Below are 21,387 nucleotides of genomic sequence, written 5' to 3' on the forward strand. Positions count from 1 at the left end.
GTACCTTTTTGTCTGGGCACTGCCCTGGCTCCATTGTGCCAACCCTGGCTGCAGCATCGGTTCCCAGGGAGAGAAGCTGATGAATTTCCCAATTCTTCATCATCCCATTGCTCCCACAGTGCCACATGCATCACTCAGGGGGTGTCAGAGGCTCGAAAATGGCTTACACAAAAATACCTGTCCCCATGATCAGCGATTTCATCTGGGGGAGAGGAGCAAAGGGGGGTGACCCCTGCCGGCACGCAGAGGGGCAGCCACCAAGACATCTTGTTCCCTCTTGTCTTCTGTTGGCCCAGACCTGAAAGCTGCCGCCACCGGCACAACTCTCTCCCTGCACCAATCGCTTTGTTCTCTCCTAAAGCAGCCATAGCAAGAGCATGGGGCAGCTGCCTCTCCGGGGTGGATGTGTGGCTGTCCTGGGGTCAGCGCTCACATCTCTTCCCCGCGGTGGGCACAGGAGAGCTGGCGTCACATGTGCCTCCCGCTCCAAGCATCCCTGGCCCTGCACCTGCGTGCGGTGGGTCAGGCGGGAAGCGCACGGAATAGCTGCAGCTCCGGATAACACGCCTCGGCGGGCAGGGAAATGGCAGGCTGCACATCAGCCTCCAGCACGGCCTCTCTCCGGGGGCCTTGGGCTTCGTTTCACCTTGGCTGCCTCCTTCTCGTTGCCTTGGTTACCATCACTTACAGGCAGCGGTGCGGAGGGGAGGCTGATGTGTGTGATGTGATGTGGGAGAGCTGTGCTGCGCTGGGCTGTGGCAGCGCAGGATGGGTGGGGGACAGGGGGATGTGTCAGGGGCCAGCATCCTCTTGGGTTAGGAGTCCCCAAGGGTGGCTGCCCACTTCTTCCCAGACAGAGAGCACAATCTAGATGTGCTTGTGCTGGAGAGTTGTGCTGCTTCCCACTGGCAGCTCTGGCTGCCTCCATGCAGAGCTGGGAAGAGCGGGTTGCAAGCATGGCGAAAAGAGCCCACAGGTCTGTCCTCACCACCCTTCTGCTCCCTGCCCCTTTGATGCTGCCATGTGCAGGCACAGCTTGCTTGGAGCTGGTTATGGCAGTGACCAGTTAGTGCTGGCTGGGGTTGCTGGCAGCCCTGCCAGTAGGTTTGGGTGGGCAGAGGCAGATGCCCACTCTGTGGTGCAGTAAGGCATTGGCACGGAGCTGATGGTCACTGTCTCAGCCCTTCATTTGTGGAGGCTCTGCTGCAGGAGTGCTCAGGGCTTCAAATTTTGTCCCATTGCCACAGGCTGGAAGGAGAGTCCCTATAAGCAATAAAGGCTCCTGCATGCATCCCACTGCATAAAGCAGCCTTCCAGTAAGGAAAGCTGGGCAGGAACCCTGGGAGAGCATCAGGAGGGATGGATGCCCTGGCAGCCAGTGCTGGTGAGGTGATGCCCAGCACTGATTCAGGCTGTGCTTGCAGGTATGTGAACACCCTTCTCAAGCTCATCCCGCCTGTGCTGGGGCTCCAAGAGCAGCTGCGCCAGGCGGTCCAGAGCGGGGACATGGAGACATCGCATGGCATCTGCCGCATCGCTGTGGCCTTGGGGGAGAACCACTCCCGGTGAGTGCTGGGGATGGTCCCCAGGAGAGGGGAATGAGCTTGGAGCAGCACCGCTGTCCCACACGTGCTGCTTGTGCAGGGCCTGTCCTGCACGGGTGATGTGTGCCAGGGTAGAGGGGCTGGGCTCACAGCGGTGGTGCCCCCCTGACTGTGCTCTCTGCTCCTCAGGGCACTCCTGGACCAGGTGGAGCACTGGCAGAGCTTCCTGGCCCTGGTCAACATGATCATGTTCTGCACTGGCATCCCCGGGCACTACCCTGTCAATGAAACCACCAGCTCCTTGACGCTCACCTTCTGGTACACGCTGCAGGTCAGTGGCCATCATGGGGCAGTCCTATCCTCCAGGCAGGGCTGGAGGCACCAGTGCACGCGACTGTGGTCTGGCCTGGTTGCATTTGATCCCCAGGGATTTCCAATGCCCCTCCCCCTCACCCTGCACTCACAGCCACCGCAGGGCACATACCTCAGAAGTGCTGGCCCTGTGGCTTGCATTTTTCCACCCCCAGTCTTCCTTGGAAGTGTGAGCCAGCCTTTAAGGGCCTCATTAACATAACTAATTAAAACTTCATGCTGATTTCTTTTCCAGCAGCAGAGCTGGTTGTTTAGCTTCTTGCTGCGTGCCCGCATCAGCCACAGGCAGGTAGAAGAGCATGTGCTGGCTTATTGCAGGCTAGACCTTGCTGCCGTGCTGGCAGTGTGGCCTCCTGGAGGAGGAAAGAGGGCTTGGGGGCTGCTAGTGGCTGCCCAGCATGGGTTCCTCTCCCAGGGCCAGTGTTCCCTGTGCCAGCAAAGCAGCCTTGCCACGTCGTGCTCTATTTTTAGCCCCAGTTCATCCCCCCAGCTCCATTCCTCTGCAGTGTGATGCAGAGTGGCTGAGCATGGGCAGAGAGGGGGGTAATACCGGAGCTATGTGTGGCCAAGGCTCCCACCTCTTTTTGCTGCTTCTCTGGATGGGCTGAGGATGTGGGTACAGGCAGGAGAGCACTGTGCTCAGGCACCCATCCCAGCCTGCCTCGCAGCGGGGTTCAAGGCATGTGTGCTCCTGATGCAGGCTTGCTCCTGCGGTTAGGACGTGGCAGGGCAGTGCCGCCGTGCTGTAACACTGCTCTCCTCAAATGCCTGAGGGTCCCCCCAGTTGCTGGGGCTTCTTGCACCTTGCACCCAGGTAATACTGGTACTGCAGAAGGACTCGGCATCAGGTAGATCCTGGGGAGCTGAAAATGCAACCTCCAAGGCATGATAGGTCCCACCAGCCCTGGGAGGTGTTCCTGAGTCCCCTTTGCAGCAGGCATGCCAGCTTCTTTTTCTTTCCCCTGGAACAGCTGATGTATTCCTCCTTCTGCCACCAGGATGACATCCTCTCCTTCGAGCCAGACAAGCAGGCGGTGTACCAGCAGGTCTACAGGCCTGTCTACTTCCAGCTGGTGGATGTGCTGCTGCACAAAGCCCAGTTCCCCTCTGATGAGGAGTATGGCTTCTGGTCTTCGGATGAGAAGGAGCAGTTTCGGATATACAGGTACGGTTGGGAGGTTTGGGTATGCTTGTCAGGCAGGGGAGGATGCAGGCAGTGTCCTGCCACCCTGGAGACTGAGTGCTGTGGGGAGACCCAAGGAGGGATAAAGAGGAGATTCCTTCCACCAAGAGCAGTGGTGGTTATGTGGAAATGAGCTGGTATTTTGGCATGGCACCAGTTGCCCTGCCTAGGAAGCCCTGGGAGCACCCTGCGTTGGGCTGGGGCAGCGTGCTTGTGCAGGCAGTGCCTGCGCCCTGCCTGGCAGCGGGAGGGCAAGTAATGCGTTCATGCATAGGGCACTCTGCAGGGAATGGGAACAGCATTTGGAGACCCCCCATGTTCTCTGCAGGGTGGACATCTCTGACACACTGATGTATGTGTATGAGATGCTGGGCGCTGAGCTCCTGAGCAGCCTTTATGACAAACTGGGACGTCTCCTGACCAACACAGAGCAGCCATCCACATGGCAGGTGAGTGAGGGGACCTAGGCACCAGGCTGATGGCTACCAGCCCCTTGGGGACCTATTGTCGCCACGTACTGAAAGCAAAGGGATGTGACCACCTTCATAACACACATGCAAGCTCTCTGGGGTCTGCTCGGGAGAGGAACAGGTCTTCTGCATCCCTGTCCTTAGCACTGCCCAAGGACCAGCCTTCTGGGGAGTCTGAGCTGGCGCCTGGAGCTGGAGCTGGGGTGGGCATCAGGGGTCACTGTGCGGCTCTGACAGTGCCTCTCCCATCCTGGCAGCACACGGAGGCTTTGCTCTACGGCTTCCAGTCCATCGCCGAGACCATCGACGTGAACTACTCTGACGTGGTGCCGGGGCTGATCGGCCTCATTCCCCGGATCAGCATAAGCAATGTGCAGCTTGCCGACACCGTCATGTTTACTATTGGTAAGGCCCTTGTTCATGCACAGGCTGGGGAGGGGGAGCCCCTCTGAGACTGCTCCTGCTTAGCAGTAGCAGCAGTGAAAAGCAAAGCGGAGCATCCCGGGATGCGGGAGCAAGAGCCCACAGCACAATCCTGTGGACTGACCCCGTCTGTGTGTGCAGGGGCGCTGTCGGAGTGGCTGGCTGATCACCCCGTCATGATTAACAACGTCCTGCCGCTGGTGCTCCAAGCCTTGGGCAACCCTGAGCTCTCCATCTCCAGCGTCTCCACCCTGAAGAAGATCTGCCGGGAGTGCAAGTACGACCTGCCGCCCTATGCTGCCAACATTGTCGCCGTGTCACAGGTAGGAGCTGGATGCAGATGAATGTGTGGTGGTGACCTGGGATGCGCTCTGTGCACACCCTTTCCTCTGCAAAGATCAGGGCAGGGGGATGCAAAGCAGCAGCTCAGGGCATCTTGCTTGGCATGAGGGACTTATCTGTCCTAGGCCAGCAGACCCAGGTGGCAGGCCCTGTGTCCTGCTGTGAATGCAGAAATGGCAGGCTGTGGCAGACACAACTGCCAAGGGGTCTACTGGGGTTGTACTTGGGCATCTATCCTTTGTTTGTCTTGTTGGGAGCAGCATCCTGCCGGCTCTGCACCCACCAGGCAGCAGTTGCCACTACTGAGCATCCTGGGGGGCATCCTGGTGTCCAAGCCTCTCTGTGCAGATTGAGCTGTTCCCTGCAGTGCTGGGGCAGCTTGTCCCATGGTCTTTTTTGGCTCTCATGATTTGGGGCAGATGGGGCTCAGAGTTGTAAGGCACTAGGAGGAGGCCTGGGCTTGGGTGAGCTGCCAGGGTGTCTGTGAGAGCAGCGAGGGGCTGGTGGAGGGCATGAGTCTGCTTGTGGAGCCTGGGGGACACTCAGCAGGGTAAGGAAGCCCTGGTTGAGGTTCGCTTATCAAGCTGTCCTGTGACAGCACTCGGCCAAGCCAGGGGCTCCCTTTGCTGAGTGGCTGAGTGAGCTGGCTGGGGAAGAGCTTACCAGGGGACAAGGATTTTGCTCCCTGCCTATGGTGCGTTGTGGGGAGTGCATGCCACTTGTCTGCCCACACTGGTGGTGGCTGTCTTGACCTCCTGCCTCCTGGCAGGGAAGGGGCTATCTGTGGCACTCACCCTGCTCTTTCTTTCTCCCCTTCCCTTTGGCAGGAGGTGTTGATGAAGCAGATTCACAAGGTAAGAGGGACTGGCTCACACCTCTGGCTGGTTCTTCTCGTGTCCCCCCTGTAATCCTTAGTCATGCTCAGCTGAAGACAAGAGGTGCCATCACAAGTTGCACTGTCCCTGGATGAGAGCTCAGTGTTGCAGCCATCATGTGTGGGGCCAGGACTAGCTACTGGCTGCCTCTCGCTGTGCTGCTGGGCTCCCATCGCATGTGGGATGGGGTCGTGCTGGGGTTGTATCCCCATAGAGAGGGAAGCCCCTGGGGGGAGGCTTAACTCTAGCAGTTCCTAGTCCCTGTAAGGCCAGGGATGCTGAGACAGCAAGCATATCTTCGGGAGGAAAAAGAAGGGAGATAAGTGTGGGGACAGAGCCCAGGCTATGCCTGCGATCATGTTGGGGCGGGATGCTTGACCCCACAGGGGCTGGGACACACTGTGCTGAGGTGTGCTGAGGAAGGGTGAGCAGTGCCAGCATGGAGGTCCCTGGGCACCAACTGGTCTTTCCTTGGCAGGTTGCTGGGAAGAGGCAAAATGTGCTGGTGGCAGAGTGCCTGTTCCCTGGGTTTGCCATGCTGGCAGGGAGCTGCTCCCCTCTCCTGCACTGAGGTGCAACAAGGGTGACCCAGACAGAACAGCTCAGGAGCTGCAGCACACTGGGGTCCTGGCTTTGCTGGCTGGGCTCCTGGCAGCTGCCTTATGTATGTTAGGCTGTACCTGAGGCTGCAGGCTGGGCGGTGACCTGCCCCATTGTGTCTCCTCTCTGCCCCAGACGAGTCAGTGCATGTGGCTGATGCAGGCTCTTGGTTTCCTGCTCTCTGCACTGCAAGTGGAAGAGATCCTGAAGAACCTGCACTCCCTGATCACACCCTACATCCAGCAGCTGGAAAAGCTAGCTGATGAAACGGTGAGTGCCCGTGTGCTACCTCCGTGCAGAATTGGCTTCTCCCGCTGGCTGTGGGGCTGCTGTGTTGAAGCAACTCTCTTGAACACAGGCTCAAGAGAGAGGGCAGTGCAGGGAACTCCTCTCTGGCACTTTGCCTCTGCAGTCATGGTTCCTCAGGATCCTAAATGCATGACTGTGATTAAGCAGCATGGTCTTTGGCTTTATTTTCCCTGGCAGCCCAATCCCTCCAACAAGCTGGCCATCATCCACATCCTGGGTCTGCTCTCCAACCTCTTCACCACCCTAGACATCAGCCACCACGATGATGACCACGAAAGCACCGAGGTCAAGAAACTGCCAGTGCAGCAAGGACCCAACCCAGTGAGTAGAGCTTGTTGCTCTTTGCCACAGCCTGGCTGAAGCCTCACTATTCACTACTGGTGCCAGGAGAGGAGGGTTAATGGAGAATGCAGTGTGTACCATGAAGAGGGTAGTGCCAGTGTATTCAGCTAAAACAACTCCTTTAGCTCATCCCACCACTCCTGAGGTGGACAGAGGTGACCTGCAGGGTCCCTCTTGGCTGGGTGCTGCACTGGAGGACAGCCTGGTGCTGTGAGCTGTGCCAGGTTGCTTCAGCAGGGAAGAAAGCTGCCCATCTTTGGAGAGGGGAGGGGGCAGTGGTCCCTAAAGGTTTGTGTCCAAGCCATGCTTAGTTTTGAATCTCCCGTCCCTGGTGCCGTGGAGGCCAGTTCTTTTCAGTGCCTCTCGTTCCTTACAGGTGGTGGTGGTTCTGCAGCAAGTCTTCCAGCTCATACAGAAGGTTCTCAGCAAGTGGCTGAATGATGCCCAGGTGGTGGAGGTAACCAGGCTCCTCCTGTATACTGCCTGCAGCTCTGCCTCTCCTTGCTGCCCTGAACTGGGGACAGCAAAGGACAGACTCTGGGTGATGCCCTGTAACAGGATGTCTTGCTCGGTTGTCCAGACCAGTGCTGTCACCAGCAGTGTCCAGCCATTCTAGTCTGTCTTGTGTGCCTGTCAACCCTGATCCTCTCCAGTTACAGAGGCCCTACCATGAGCAGGGAGATGGGGATCTACCAAACCTGTGTTCCCTAAGAGGAGAGCTCTGCTCTGGCCTGGACCTGTGTCATCTGGTGTTTCTCCAATCCTCTCAGTCCAGTAATGCCTATGTGCAGCATCCCACCACCCACATTCCCCTGGCCCTCGGGGAGGCTTCCTGCTTCAGTAGGAAGGGTGTTTTCTGGTCTCTGGGAGCATCCTGTGCTGCAAAACAGAGCACCAGTACCAGAGCAGGTCTGAGCCCTCTGCCTGGCTGGTCCCCATCCCCATTGCCAGCTCTTCCCTCCCCTGGGACCCACCCATCAAGCTCTGTCCCCCAGAAGAGGTCGCCTGATGCCCATTGTTCAGAGCAGCCCTCCTTCTCCCGCAGTCCGTCTGTGCCATCTTTGAGAAGTCTGTGAAGACCCTTCTGGATGATTTTGCGCCCATGGTGCCTCAGCTGTGCGAGATGCTGGGGCAGATGTACAGCACCATCCCCCAGGCCTCTGCCATTGACCTCACCCGGCAGGTATGGGGCCATGCTCAGGGCTGGGGCTGCTGCTCCCCGTGGGGCTGGAGATGTACATGGCCAGCAGCAGCTTGAGTTCTTCTCTTTGTCTTGCAGCTGGTTCACATCTTTGCCCATGAGCCTGCCCACTTCCCTCCCATCAAGGCCCTCTTCTTGCTCGTTACCTCAGTCACGCTGACCCTCTTCCAGCAAGGTACGTGGGATTAACTCTTCTTCACGCTGGGGCTGTTGTCAGGCTGTTGCATGCATGGAGTCTGGAGGCGTCTTACCAGGAATGGCTGTTTTCACTCCTAGCTAAGCTAATGGGGCCATCTCTGTTTCTTGGATTCATCCCAACCCCTGGAAGGTGGGTACCTTCCCTGCAGGGCAGCAGAAGCAGGAAACCCCTGGGTGAGACTCTGTACTGCCGTGACAGCCCCGCTTCTGCAGCAGGGCTGGGCATCGTGTGCTGCAAGGGTTGAGCCGGAGCTCCAGTCCTGCTTGGCAGGAAGGCTGTGCTTCCCAGGAGATTCCGGGGCTCCTCCGGGGGCCAGTGCTGTTTGTAGTGGCCAGGAATCAAGCCCTTGCACGAGCAGGAGGATGTGTGTGTGAACATCTGGGAAACGACCTTTTCAGAGTCACTGCTGTGATGCTGAGGATGCTGGTGTCCTCCCCCAGGGCAGGGTCTTTCTTCAGCTCACTGCCCACCCTACAGAAAGCAAATGGGGGTTAGGACAGGCCTCTCTGCACCACGGCTCCCCTCAGCCTCTTGGTGACTTGCCCTGTGACAGGGACAAATGTATGTTGGAGCTGCTGGCTCTGGTCCTTCAGCACCTCTGTATGCAGTCCCCAAGGGGTCTTGTCTTTTGCTTACATCTGGGTGCTGGGTGGGGTGATGCTGTCCCCCTGTACAAGGCTAAGAGCTCTCTAGGGAGGTTGGGGAGGTGTGAGGACTCTTGCTTCATCATCACGCCATGGTCCGAGCAAACCCTGCTGCACTGAGGTGTCACTGGGGTCAGTGGCAAGCGAGCTGGGCTTACCTGGAGATCAGGTCCCCGCTTCTGCCAGCGGCATGTGAATGTGTCTACACTGAGATCCTTCTGGCTCGGTGCCTGGGGAGGCGGCGATGCCTCCGTGCAGGAGCAGGCATGTCTGCAGGAGGAAAGGGGAAAGGACAGAGCCCGAGCTGTGCCAGCGCTTGGACACAAGCTTTGCTCCCGCAAGCGGCCATGCAGCTCGCTCTGTGCCCAGGACCGTGTGCTCCCACCCACCCCATGGGTCCCTTTCGGTGGGAGGCCAGCCCTGAGCAGAGTGAGCCCCTTCTGCTCAGCCCACGGGTGGCAGGAGACGGTGGTATGCCTGACACCACGGGGGCCAAGACGTGTCTGTGCACAGTGGGATGCCAAGGTAGGGTGAGTGGTGCTGGCATGGAGATCTCTGGGCACTGAACTGCTCTCTCCCAGGAGGATGCTGGAGGACACCTCCAGGAGGATTCTGGATGCAGGGTCTTGGAGAACATCTGGGAACAGGGCGGGAGGGTGACTGTGCCAGGGGCTCCTGAGCAGCTGGTGCTGGTGACAAGCATGTGCACGCCTGAGCCCGGCTGGGCCTGTCAAGCGTTTGCTGAGGTGTTGTCGTTCACTTGCAGTTATCTTCCAGGACCAAACAGTGCTCTGAAGACACCCGCTCAGTCCCCACAGTGCAAAAAGCTCTAATTCTCCTTGTGGAGATGGTGCCCAGCTAGCCCCTGCTCCTCCTCCTCTTCCTCCCCAAGGACACGAAGATCTCCTCCTTGGCTCTGCAGCACCCAGGTGCTGGCTGGAGGCCCTGGGGCTTCAGACCCTTTCCTTTGCAGTTTCTTTCTGTTCTTGGGTTCTCCAAGTTTCATGATTTTTTGTATGTTTTGTTTCTTTAACTTGCTTCAAGCTGCTCATGTTGCCCATCCCCTTCCCCACACACCCCTCCTCCCTTACACTCCTGTTTTCACTTGTAAATTCTTTCTGTATCACATAACTATATGATGTTGAGTTGCTGTTTGTATGATTTTTCTCTTAAGTTACATCTTTATTATATTTTAGGGCCCAGGGATCATCCTGATATTGTTGATTCATTTATGCAACTCCTGGCACAGGTGTGTTTTAGTTTCTTATTCATTCACTTTCTGTTCTCTCTCTTTCTCTTTTTAATTCAATTTAAACCTATTTTTAGCTTTCTGTTGACAACGTTTTTTTTCCTTTTAGTTGAATATCGAGTTTCTCCATCTGTTTCCGTGGAAGTTGAAAACAAAACATTCTCCTTTAGTTCTGGGTCCGCACCATCCCCAGGGCAGTGCCCTCCTCTGCAGGGCAGCCTCCAGCTGCTACCCCCTTGCCTTGCCAAAGCCTGTGTGGGGTGCTTGGGGCTGATGCCTTGGTCACACTTGGGTAGCAGACAAATTAGAGCATTAAGTGGATGTTTTCTAACCCGTTTACCCACCCTGTGATGGGTCCTCTGGAGCAGGGGTGGGCTGAGCTGGCTGCTTTGCCCCTGGTCCAGTGGGACGAAGCCTATACCCATGCTAGCAGGCTGCTGCTAGGGTTTGGGTCTGAGCAACGTGGTTGTGACTGCATCTGGACCTGCCAGGGTGCCACACTGCCTCCCACCCTGACAGCCTCTCGGGGTGCTGGCAGCTCCTGTACTTGCAGCCCGGGAGCGCTCCTGTGCTGCTGGCTTGGCGATGCGCGGGCATGGTTTGCATCAGTGTGGTGGGGGACACAGGCTGGTTCATAGGGCTGGCACTCCTGTCGCTGCTGATGGTGAGCAGGCAGGGCCATTGCTATGCTGTGTGTTGGGAGCAGCGGGAGCCCAGCGTGCTCCTCAGCCCACTGCAATGCTTGAGGGAGAAGCCCTGATGCACTCAGTGCCCTATCAGAGACGTGTCCCCTGGCACCTACCCACAGTGTGGGTCAGTGGTGAGGAGGAGCCCCAAAGAGTCACTTTCTGCTTTGTTTCTGTAATGGTGAGACCTCTAACTGCACATGCTGGCCTGATTGCTGTGCAGGAACGTGCACCCAGGAAGCTGCCAGAGCTGTGGCCATCCTGCCCTTGCTGGCAGGCTGGGAAGGGTGCCCGGCGTGTCTGGATGGTAAGCTGTGAGACCCCTCCAATAGTTGTTTGGTTCATGTGTGGGTCTTGTGGGGTGGAATGGGCAAGGGAGCTGCACTTCAGACCGCCCCCAAGACAAGGTCTGCTCCTCACAGGTCTCACCCTTGATGCCCAGCCAGATTGGGGTGAAACTCATTGCATCTCATCAGTCATATTGCAGCATTTTCTTCTCTGCTTTTCAACTCGAAAGATGTAACATAACCGAGGTTATCAGAAAGCGTTTGCAGCTTTTGCCAGTGCCAATTTTGGAAGCTGTGACCTTTTAACAAGGGTTTTGAATGTGATGGGAGGATGGTAAATGAGGTCTGTGCAAGAGGTTCATGGAGGTGTCCTCCCCAGCCACTCAGTGCAGGCAGGACCTCCACTTGAGCACTGTGCTCAGTCTGGGCCACATTTCTGTAGGTACCGACTAGAGAGCACAGAGAAAAGCATCAGGGAAGATGAGCACCTTGTACACATGGTGAGGAGGAAAGGCTGATGAGAGCCTGTGGAGCTGCATGAGTGTTAGAGTGTGTAAAAGGTAATGTCCCAGTCATAGGTAAAAATCCCTTTTCTGTTCTCCTTGCATGGGACAAACAGTAACAGGAGGAAATAAGGGAGAAGGATTCAGGTCAGGCAGTGGGAGATCTTTCCAAGAGTGCGGGGAAGCACTTGGAAGGTCACTTGAGGAGCTGCTGTCACTTGGAGGGCTTGAAAGGACTCAACAAGCCTCATTGCTCTTGGAGGGCAGGAAGAGGTGATCTTGCCACAGGGTAGAGCATGAGGTGACCCTAAGAGACTCTTCTAAGAATATTTGTTGTTTCTTTGGAAAGTGCTGATTTTCTCTCTAGCTTGGGGTCCTTCCATGTCTGGACAGAGCACATTTGTGCTCTCCTGGAGAGAAAGTGCAACCATGCTGCACTTCACAGGGTGTGCTGGGAGAGCAAACACCACCCATCTCGGCTGCTGGGAAGCTGTTACACACTGGACAGGATCTGCAAGCAGTGCTGGGGCTGCGAGCTGGCAGCTGGCTTGGTATCCAGTGTGCCTATCTCTGAACAGCCTGCATCCTTCAGAGGCCCTGCTGCACAAGCAGCTCAGAGGCTCCTGCCACTGTGGCTGTTCCATCTTGGATCACTGCAAAATGACTGACATCGTGCTGCCAGCCCACCACCACCCAGTCAAGATGTGATATTTTCCTGGGCTTTTTGTTCCAGCAACCCCAGGGACACCGAAGGATCTCATCCCCGTCCTCTGTCCGCACACATAGGACTTGTTTCAAGGTTTCCTCCTCTCCCTTGGCCTGCCCCTCTTCCCAGGCTGATGAGCTGGTGGGGTGCTTTGAAACCATCAAGAAATGTCCTCGCCATCCCTGCTTGGGTCCTTGCTCTCAGGATTTCAGGAGGTGTCTGATGGCAGAGGTGGGTCCAGCCAGTTCTTTTCCAGAAGACTCTGGAAAAGAGTCTCTGCAGTGATGCTGTTGAGAATTTGTAGGTCATAGAATTATAGAATAGTGAGGGTTGGAAAGGACCTTAAGATCATCTAGTTCCAACCCCCCTGCCATGGGCAGGGACACCTCGCACTAAACCATGTCACCCAAGACTCCATCCAAACCTGGCCTTGAACACTGCCAGGGATGGAGCATTCACAGCTTCCTTGGGCAACCCATTCCAGTGCCTCACCACCCTCACAGTAAAGAACTTCTTCCTTATATCCAACCTGAACTTCCCCTGTTTAAGTTTGAACCCGTTATCCCTCGTCCCATCACTACAGCCCCTGATGAAGAGTCCCTCCCCAGCATCCTTATAGGCCCCCTTCAGATACTGGAAGGCTGCTCTGAGGTCTCCATGCAGCTTCTCTTCTCCAGGCTGAACAGCCCCAACTTTCTCAGCCTGTCTTCATACAAGAGGTGCTTCAGCCCCCTTATCATCCTCGTGTCCCTCCTCTGGACTTGCTCCAACAGCTCCATGTCCTTTTTATGTTGAGGACACCAGAACTGTACACAATACTCCAAGTGAGGTCCCACGAGAGCAGAGTAGAGGGGCAGGATCACCTCCTTTGACGCTTCTTTTGATGCAGCCCAGCATACAGTTGGCTTTCTGGGCTGAGAGCGCACACTGAAGCTGGCTCATGTTAAGTTTCTTATCAAGCAACACCCCCAAGTCCTTCTCTGCAGGGCTGCTCTGAATCTCTTCTCCGCTCAACCTGTAGCTGTGCCTGGGATTGCCCCGACCCAGGTGTAGGACCTTGCACTTGGCTTGGTTGATCTAAGGATTAAAGTCAGAGAGAACTTCAGATCTGGTTTTGATGTGGCGGCGGCTGTGTTTCATCCCAGCCTGTTCAGCCTGCGGTGCCCTTGGCAAAGGGCCCAAGAATGCATCAAGGTGGAGACTTTCCCAGTTCCTTGATCATCTGTTCCTGTGGTTGATCACCTTGGTGGAAATACCATCTTCCCTGTTTCAGATTTGTCTGGTTTCTCCTTGCAGGCAGTGTTTTTGTCTTTTTCTACCAGCAAGTAGTCTTCTACCTTCTGATAACTCAGAAGAAGCTCCTACCACCTGATAGCAGCACATCAGCCCTCTGTCACCAGCTCACAGGGAGCCATCTCTCTGTGTGGCAGGCTTTCAGTTGACTTTACTATTTGGGCTTGGTTGCAGCCCGTGGCACTGCCCAGTTGGTGCAGCTGATCATTTTGTCACTATGTTAATTGGCAATCCACCCTTGACGATTGCTTGCTAATCATGAGAACATGCTTCTTAAACCAAATCTCTTATAGATGCTGGAAATGCTGGAGTTCCTGTTGCTACTCAAAGCTAAGTATAAAATAACCAGCCTGCCTTAAGGCTGCATGGAGCAGTGCCAGCACTCTTCGCAGTGAGATCTGTCCTCAGCTGCTCCTCTCCTGCCTCTGCTGTGTGCTGGGAATGGTGCAGAGCATCGCTGCTGCTGTGCCCGAGTAAGCATCCCTCCGGGAGGGCTGCAGGGCTCAGTGCTGCCCGCACAGCTGGAGCACCCATGCCCAGGACCACACAGCAGTGATGGCTGGGGCTGTACCCAGGTCTGCATCAGCACAACTAGGCAGGTTCTGGTGTCTGGGAGCTCTCACCAGCTCCCTGGTCAGCAGGTATCACTCATGTGTGTGCTCCTGGTTGCAGGTAGGATTTTCCCACTGAGGCTGCAGGTGCATCCACACAGCCCCAACAGGGCTCCCCACTGGCATGGACCTTGGGAGCACTGTGGTGATCTCCACTGACCAGGAGCCCCAGGGCAGACTGGATGAGCAGGGCCTTGCCAGGCAGAAGATGCAGGACTGACCTTCTGTGGTGGCACAGCCAGCGCTATCCCTTGCCTCCCTCCTTTCTTGGGCTGGATGAAACAGTCCTTGAGTTCTCCACCACACCTGCTCCAGCCAGAGTCCTAGAGCCCCATGGAAGACATGGGCTTGGCATCCTCCATCCCTGGTGCGCAGGCGCTGACTGCTCCTCTCTGGCCCTGGTGCCTGGCCAAGCTCACAGGCCCTTTCCAAAGCTGGAGGCTCTGCTCCACCAGGTGTGTGGTCTGGGAAGAGGTGGTGGTGCTGGACACAAGGGCTTGATCTGTGTATTCTGGAGAGCTGCAGGAGCTGGCAGTGCAGCCCCGCTGTCCTCTGCCTGCTGGAGGAATGAGGTTCGGTGTCCCTTCCGTGCCTGCCTGCCTCTGAAGAACCAGGCACAGAAGAAGACCCTGCTCTCAAGAACCTGTCTGAGGGTCTCCCATCTGCCATGGAGAAGAACCTGCTGTCCTTTATGTGCTAGCCTGCAGGCACATTGGAGATCCAATGCCTACCTCTGCAGCAGCTGCTGCAGCAGAGGATGTGGGGGTACATTTGAAAGCATTTAAAGACCTGTCCCCATCCCAGTACATGTGAGCAGTGCTGCTCTGGCAGGAGATGGGAAGGACAGGCTGGCAGTAAGAGGTGCCAGAGCTGGAGCAGGGTTCCTGGTGCTGGGGAAGAGCACTGGGACCTGGGCGGTGCTCCTTGCTAATGGGAGAAGCAGCACAGAGCCCCATCTCATGGGGGTAAACAGCATCTCTGTTTAAATTACACATGTGCGTGTGTGCTCAGATTGGGCTTGCACTATGCGCTCCCTTGGTGGAGTTGTCTTACAGGAAGGAGCTCTCCCAATATTGGGTCTCCTTCCCTCATGGCACTGGTGGATTGAGGAGCAGATGCTGCAGTGAGTCTGCAGGAGGGCCTGGGGGGCTCTGCCTGCTGCGGGTCTGGTTTGGCTGGGAGAAGCATCCTGCAGGTAGGTGTCAACCTGAGCACGCTGGGAGACTCTTGTGCCAGCTGAACAGCCTTGCAGCGCGCAGGACTCAGGTTAAACCCGGTCCCTTGGGCGGGCAGGGTAGAGCAATCTGCGGCTGGGTGGTATCATGGGAGCCAGCTGCCCTCAAGCAGCATCCTGCTGGGGAGAGGCTTGGGGTCACCACTCAGCCTCCCATGGCTAAGACTGCAATGTCTTTTGCAAGCATCTGTCTGGTATGGGGCCCACTGGCCGGCAGCAGCCATGAGTAGATGTGCTTCTAAACCATTGTCCTGGCACTAGCTAGCCTTCCAATGTTGGTGCTAGCGTGTCAGGAGGGGTGGTGCACACAATCTGTGCACATATACACACACAGGTATAACGTGGCCCCTGATCCCCTCCCATGAAGGTCTTCACTTGTATCTAGTGTGCCATCTCTGCCTGTACAGCAGTACTTCAGTAGCCGACCCTGAGTCCTCTCTTTCAGAATGTAAAGGGTCAGAAAGGAGATGGGGTAACCCTGAAACCTGTTCCTCAGCTTCTTGGTCTCCAGCGTATGTTCTCTGCACTGGGCAGATGGCCGTGGGCTTTTCCCTGTTGAAGAAGGGGTGGGAAATAAGTCTATTTTGTTCCAAGTGGAGACCATGGCTGAGGGCAGATGGCCGTGAATCCTGGGTGCTGCTGGCTAAAAGCTGTCCCTGCTTTTATGTGGGAGGAGCAGGCTCAGAGGCAGCAGTGGCCTTGCACACAGCTCAGCCTGAGGGCTGCCTGCCTGGTACCCTGCTCTCCGAGCTCCAGGCACAGACCAGGGCCATTCCACAGTGACAGCAAGGAAGGAGGCATGGCTGCCATCCGCAGTGCTGGCCTGCAACATTGGGCACGATGGCATGGTGTCAGGGTATGGTTGTGGCTGCCTTAAATAGCAGGGCTTGCTGTGTCAGGGTGGAAACCCTTCCCATGGAGGGGAAGGGGCAGGCTGAAACATTTCTGTCCAGTAACTGCCCTATGCCAGCACAGGGAGGGAAAAGCCACTGCACGAGGTGCCACAGCTTGGGGTGTCCCCAGCAGCAGCGTCTGGCCCCTACAAGGCTGGTGGGGTCACAGGAGAAAGCGTTTCTGATCTCAGAGTTGCTGCTCAGGAACCACCAAGCAACGTTGGCATCTCCTTGTCATTTGTGCCCTGGAGCCCAAGCAGAGCGAGCTGCTGGGGTTACCACTTGAACCAGTTGCTGTGACCCCATGGATGCCAGCGTCTTCAAGAGGAGAGGAGCAAAGCACACAAGGGGCTGGTGTCTGCTGAGCTCTGCATGGCTGTCTTTGTCCCAGGAGCACTGCCACTGCCTGGTTCTGGTGGGACAGGCACCATGTCCCGTATCTATCTGAAGTGTTTGTGTGTATACTGCCCACTGTGGCATCTATCCTCAGGTCTTGGGGTCGGTGGACCCTAAGTGTAGCAAACTGGCCTGGCTGTTTGACACTTTTGAGAGGGTGGGGAAAAGTGATGGTTTCCTGCTGTACTGTGTGAATCTGCTGTTTATCCTGGGTGTGCGCAGGTAAGTGTGTGTCCAGGCAGAGGCTGTCTGGGGCACTGGGTTCCTTGGAGGCATCGTGGCTGCCTCTGCAGCGCTGGGTTTATGCTGCCTGTCTGTGTACCTTGCAGGCTCTGAAAAGGAAGCCGGACCTCTTCCTGTGTAGCAACCTGGATGTCAAAGCAGTGTTTCAGTGTGGTGAGTACCACCCTCCAAATCACTCTGCAGAGAAGCCAGCCCCACTCCTGCAGAGCTGGGCACAGACCACAGGGCTGATTTGGGATGGTGTGTGGGGTTTCTGGCTGCTAACCTGAGCAATTTCTGCCCACAGGTGTCCTTTCACTCAAGTTCCCCGAGGCCCCAACAGTCAAAGCATCCTGTGGCTTTTTTGTGAGTATCATGGCATCATGTAGCCCCCTGAGAGCTGGGAGGGCAGGAGCAGGGCTGCAGGTTGGGCAAGGGTGCTGTGGTATGGAGCCTGCTGTGGCACTGAATGGGCCGGCCTCTGTGTTGCAGACGGAGCTGCTGCCCCGCTGTGGAGAGATCGCCCCGGTGGGACAGGTTGTACATGAGAATGGCAAAGTGCTGCTGCAGGCAGTGCTGGAGGTGAGAGGCACCAGGAATGCAGGCTCCCTGGGAAGCTTGAGGCTCTATTCCTGAGCTCTATTCCTATCCCCCTGTGGAGCTGTGGTTGGACAGCCCGGCAGCATGGGTGGGTGCAGGCGGGGTGACAGGCTCTGTCTGCTCTGTGGCAGGGTGTCGGTGGCCAGGCTTCCCGCAGCCTCATGGATCACTTCGCAGAAATCCTCTTTGCCTTGAACAAGCACTGCTTCAGCTACCTGAGCGTCTGGATCAAGGAGGCCATGCAGGAGGATGGCTTCCCCTCGGCCCGCGTCAGTCCCGAGCAGAAGGAGACCTTCAGTCAGCAGATCCTCAGGTTCGTGTGCCCGCACTGCAGCGGTTGTGCCCCACATGTGGTCGGCCTGACCCCCTTTGTGTGGCCTCATGCGTTCCTCCTGTTTCATTTTTGTCCCCTCCCTCTGTCTTAGCAGAGAGCGTGTGAACAAGCGGCGAGTGAAGGAGATGGTGAAGGAGTTCACCCTGCTGTGCCGAGGGCTGCATGGCACAGAGTACACAGCAGACTACTGAGCATCTGGCCAGGACCGTGGACAATTTGCCTGGACCAGCTCTTCCCTGCAAGGAAGCCCCCTCATCCTCCCCACCCTGCTGCAGTACGGCTCATAGAATAACCCTCCACCTAGAATTAACCCACTCGGGACGCTCCTCAGCTAGATTTGGTGGCCGCATCTCGGTGTCAGCATCTTTGTTTCCCCCAGCATGCTCCCCCCTCGCAGGGGACAGGAGTGCCGGCTGCAGGAGGTGGCAGCAGGGAGGAGGAAGCCTGGGCAGGACTGCCCCGCACCCGGGCTACCAGCCCTTCCCTGGCACTTCCCCGTGGGTGCCTGTGCCCGCGACCTGGAGGCTGCCCCTGTGCCCGTGGCAGTGGCTGGCTGGGCAAGGGGGGGGGTCGCCCCCTGCTCGTTTGTATGTGTGTGGTTGGGAGGGGGGAGGCCCTGCACCTAATTATATTAAGAATATTTCTATGTTGTGGCTGTTGTTATTGTGGTGACTGGACTTTGCCTGGCCCTTGCCTTTGGGGAGGAACCCAGTGGAGGGAGGGTGTATCAAGGTTGGGGTGCCTCAAAGCCTCCTGCCCCTCCTGCCTAATGGGAGGGATGGCAGAAGCAGCCCATCCATGCTGGCCATGCTCTCCTGCCTGGCATGGAGCAGAAACAGTCCTGCCCTGCACGAAAGGGGCCGGACTCCATCCCCGCTGAATGCAGGGTCCTTCCTGCAGCACAGGATGTGTGTGCCCCACACTGCTCAGATCAGGTGAAGGGCTTGCTCGCACTCAGAGCCCTCTCCCCCTTGCCTTAGCTCCCCAGCCCAGTTTGTGATCAGGCTTTCATTTCTGGATGGTCCCAGGTCTGGGCTTCTGTTCTCTTGGCCTGGTTTTAGCTGACGCGGGCTAGGGGATGTCCATGTTCTGTGTTTTCACTCTGGGACACCTGGTATCACTCCTGTGTTCCTCAGCCTATGTTTTATTCTAGAAGGACTCAAAAGTCCTGTTCAGTTCACGTTCAGTTAGCAGCAGTTACCCACAAAAGCCTCACTCCCTGGTGCTGCCGGCTTGTATGGAGCAGTGACCTTTCCATGTAGGACCAAAGCTGCCCTGCCCTGGGGAGCCCTTGAGGCTGTGTCTGGGCCAAGCACCTCACCTGGCCCTTCTGCTGCCCTGACTGTGAGTGTCAGGGTGCTGCTGGCATCCCCAAAAACACAGGCAACTCCTGCTCTCCCACCATGGTTCTATGACTGAAGGCCACATCCACCACGGGGCCAGATGGTGGCAGGTCCACTCTTGTGAGACCCTCATGGGCCTGACACGTGGTGGCAGGCAGTGCCTGGGCCCCCACACGGCCCTGGTCATGGCTGGCTGTCAATGCTGCTGCTGAATCAGGGCTGCTCACGCCCCTCATCCTCATAGGCAATAGCGATCCCTCGTCGGCCCTGCACAGCCTTGGAAACGGGCGTCTGCCCCAGCTGCCGCTCCAGGCCCCGCCAGCTGCGGGACTCCAGGAAGGAGGCTGCAAGAAGAGAAAAAGGGAATTGTTACTGGAAGGGAGAGGCAGCACAGTCCCTGCACCGGGGCTCAGCCCCACTGTGAAATCTAATCACAAACCAGCAGGGCTGATCTCCGCAAGAGCACATGTCTGGTCCCTGCAGGACAGGGCGGTGCTGGGGGGCAGCTGGGAGGCTGGGGGGTCGCAGAGGTGGGTGGCACGCATCTCCCCCGTGATCAGTGAGACATCAGGAACGCGCTCTGCTGCAGGGATGGCTGGTGGGAGCTCAACGTGTGCACAGGCACCTGCCAGGAAACAGTAACGTCAGCCTGGTGCTCACATCTATCCTCCAGCTGGAGCAGAGCAGCAGGATGCACAGCCTCCAGGCAGGGAAGCAAGGCAGGATGCACCCCAGGAGGGTGTTGGGCAGCTGGTTTTAGCTATTACCTGGCAGCAGGTCTCGGAAGTCAGTGAGGTAGTTCCCTGTCCATTCACGGGCTGGGTTACAGGCCAGCTCCAGCTCATAGGGGGTTACAACGGGCCGGTAGAAGTCACTAGAGTCCAGCAAGGAGTTCTGAGCACAGGCCACCAGGACAAAGACATCAACCTCCAGGAAATTGGCCAGCTTGGCAGGATTCAGCTTCCCCACCGCCAGCGTGTAGCTGCGCTTGCCAGCCCCGCGCAGCAGCTCCCGGAGGTGCTGCAGCACATCCAGGTAGCCCGCCACACCGAGGGTGCCCACCAGGATGCCCACCACTTGGGCATCCCGGGCCCGCTCCACCAGGTAGAGCCGCCGCATCAGGGCCCGGTTGACATTGAGGGTCTCACGGCGGCCGCAGCCGGTGGCGGGATCAAAGGAGCTGAAGGGACAGCGGTTCCAGGTCAGCATGAAGGTGGTGAGAGCCAGGCTCTCGGCACCCACATAGAACATGGCGCAGTCCTGCAGCCCTCCCGGTGCCTCCACCAGGAACTGGCGACCGAACCGCCGCTCCTCCCCGGGCGGTGCGGGGTCAGGAGGGTTTCCACACACCACCCTGGAGAAGATGATATTGGGGTACTCAGGGCACAACTGCTGCTCCAGCTCACCTGAAGGAAGAGAGGAGTGAGAATGAAACACAGCCGCAGATCCAAGCCACAGATGGGACAGCAAATTGGACAAGAGGATGGAAACCAAGGCTGACGGTGGCTGGGGACCGCCTGCCTGCTCCCCCTGCAGCACCTCTGTAGAGCTCAGAGCAGCGCCAGAGCAGTGCCCCTGCGCACTCACCCATCGCATGGGCATAGACCACATCGCTCAGCACCACCACACGGCTCTGCCGGTCGGGGTACAGCTCCCGGAAGGCCTCTGCGCAACGCCCGATATCCAAGGGCTGCTTCCCGAAGATGTGCAGCACCGGGAGCTTCCTGCAGGGGCTGAGGCAGGCCGCGCCGTAGTGCAGCACCGCCTCGGCGCCCGCGTGTTCCGCGGCCACCTCGTCCACGCAGCAGCTGCGGGGAGGAGCCGGTGTCAGCCCGGCTCTGCGCCGCCGAGCTCGTCCCGCTCCGGGGGAAGAGCAGCCCTGCCAGGCAGGGGACGAGCAGCCCCGTTCGTGCCCGCCGGGACCCCGCAATGGCCCCACACCGACCTGCCGTACGTGGTGTCCCCTAGAACGTACACCTCAGCCGCGGTCTCCGCCTCCATCCGCGCCGCCACCGCCGCCGCGTCCGCCAGGAGCTCGTCGGGGAACTGGAGGGCGACCTAGGGCAGGGGAAGCGGGGGTGAGGCAGCAGGGAGGGGAGACCCGCGGCTCCCGGCCTCCTCCACCCCCGGCCCCGCTCACCTTGCGGAACCCGCCGGCCCGCACGAAGGCGGCGGCGCGGCCCATCTCGTAGAAGCCGTCGAGGTCGCCCCGCGGTGGCGGTGCCGGTGGCGGTGCCGGTGCCGGGCCCAGCGCCCGCCGCAGTGCGGCCTCGCCGTCGCTGCTGAAGGCGGTTGCCATGGCGCCGCGGGGCCCGGTGCGCCCCCCCGCGGGCCTCTGCGCCTGCGTCCGGCAGAAGGCACCGCCCTCCCCGCCCCTGGTAAAGCGGAGCCTATGGCGTTTCACGGTATGGCGGAGGAAGGGAAGAGCAGCCAATGGAAAGGCGCGTTTGTTCGCGGTGCGTTATGGTCTATGTAGTTCCCTCGCCGCTGTCAGGCCGGGCAGCCAATAAGCGGGCGCCGTAGAGG

The 21,387-nt window shown here is 57.9% G+C and overlaps 2 protein-coding genes across 3 annotated transcripts in view; one reads left to right on the forward strand and one right to left on the reverse strand.

The window, feature by feature from the left end:
• IPO13 (importin 13) overlaps nucleotides 1-18,168 on the forward strand; it is a 32,573-nt gene extending 14,405 nt beyond the window's left edge. Inside the window, exons 3-20 of one of the 2 annotated variants that reach the window (XM_030495519.1) lie at nucleotides 1,425-1,565; nucleotides 1,734-1,875; nucleotides 2,915-3,081; nucleotides 3,428-3,548; nucleotides 3,827-3,974; nucleotides 4,134-4,315; nucleotides 5,162-5,188; nucleotides 5,945-6,079; nucleotides 6,296-6,439; nucleotides 6,837-6,917; nucleotides 7,506-7,643; nucleotides 7,740-7,836; nucleotides 9,701-9,753; nucleotides 16,692-16,758; nucleotides 16,892-16,950; nucleotides 17,077-17,166; nucleotides 17,316-17,497; nucleotides 17,610-18,168. In XM_030495519.1, coding sequence (XP_030351379.1) covers nucleotides 1,425-1,565; nucleotides 1,734-1,875; nucleotides 2,915-3,081; nucleotides 3,428-3,548; nucleotides 3,827-3,974; nucleotides 4,134-4,315; nucleotides 5,162-5,188; nucleotides 5,945-6,079; nucleotides 6,296-6,439; nucleotides 6,837-6,917; nucleotides 7,506-7,643; nucleotides 7,740-7,836; nucleotides 9,701-9,753; nucleotides 16,692-16,758; nucleotides 16,892-16,950; nucleotides 17,077-17,166; nucleotides 17,316-17,497; nucleotides 17,610-17,709 — 2,074 coding nt within the window. In that variant the 3' untranslated portion in view covers nucleotides 17,710-18,168. The remainder of the gene's footprint in view (nucleotides 1-1,424; nucleotides 1,566-1,733; nucleotides 1,876-2,914; nucleotides 3,082-3,427; nucleotides 3,549-3,826; nucleotides 3,975-4,133; nucleotides 4,316-5,161; nucleotides 5,189-5,944; nucleotides 6,080-6,295; nucleotides 6,440-6,836; nucleotides 6,918-7,505; nucleotides 7,644-7,739; nucleotides 7,837-9,700; nucleotides 9,754-16,691; nucleotides 16,759-16,891; nucleotides 16,951-17,076; nucleotides 17,167-17,315; nucleotides 17,498-17,609) is intronic. The other variant, XM_030495520.1, reaches the window with a different exon arrangement.
• Nucleotides 18,169-18,635: 467 nt separating this feature from the next.
• On the reverse strand, nucleotides 18,636-21,162 carry DPH2 (diphthamide biosynthesis 2). Its single transcript, XM_030495526.1, has 6 exons — nucleotides 21,002-21,162; nucleotides 20,807-20,919; nucleotides 20,449-20,669; nucleotides 19,629-20,267; nucleotides 19,301-19,486; nucleotides 18,636-19,205 (listed from the first exon to the last, which is right to left on the reverse strand). The coding sequence occupies exons 1-6, from the start codon at nucleotides 21,158-21,160 to the stop codon at nucleotides 19,075-19,077; spliced, it is 1,449 nt and encodes a 482-aa protein (XP_030351386.1). The 5' UTR covers nucleotides 21,161-21,162; the 3' UTR covers nucleotides 18,636-19,074.
• Between the last annotated feature and the right edge of the window lie 225 nt (nucleotides 21,163-21,387).

This window comes from Strigops habroptila, chromosome 8 (genome assembly GCF_004027225.2).
Source record: "Strigops habroptila isolate Jane chromosome 8, bStrHab1.2.pri, whole genome shotgun sequence".
Taxonomy (NCBI): domain Eukaryota; kingdom Metazoa; phylum Chordata; class Aves; order Psittaciformes; family Psittacidae; genus Strigops; species Strigops habroptila.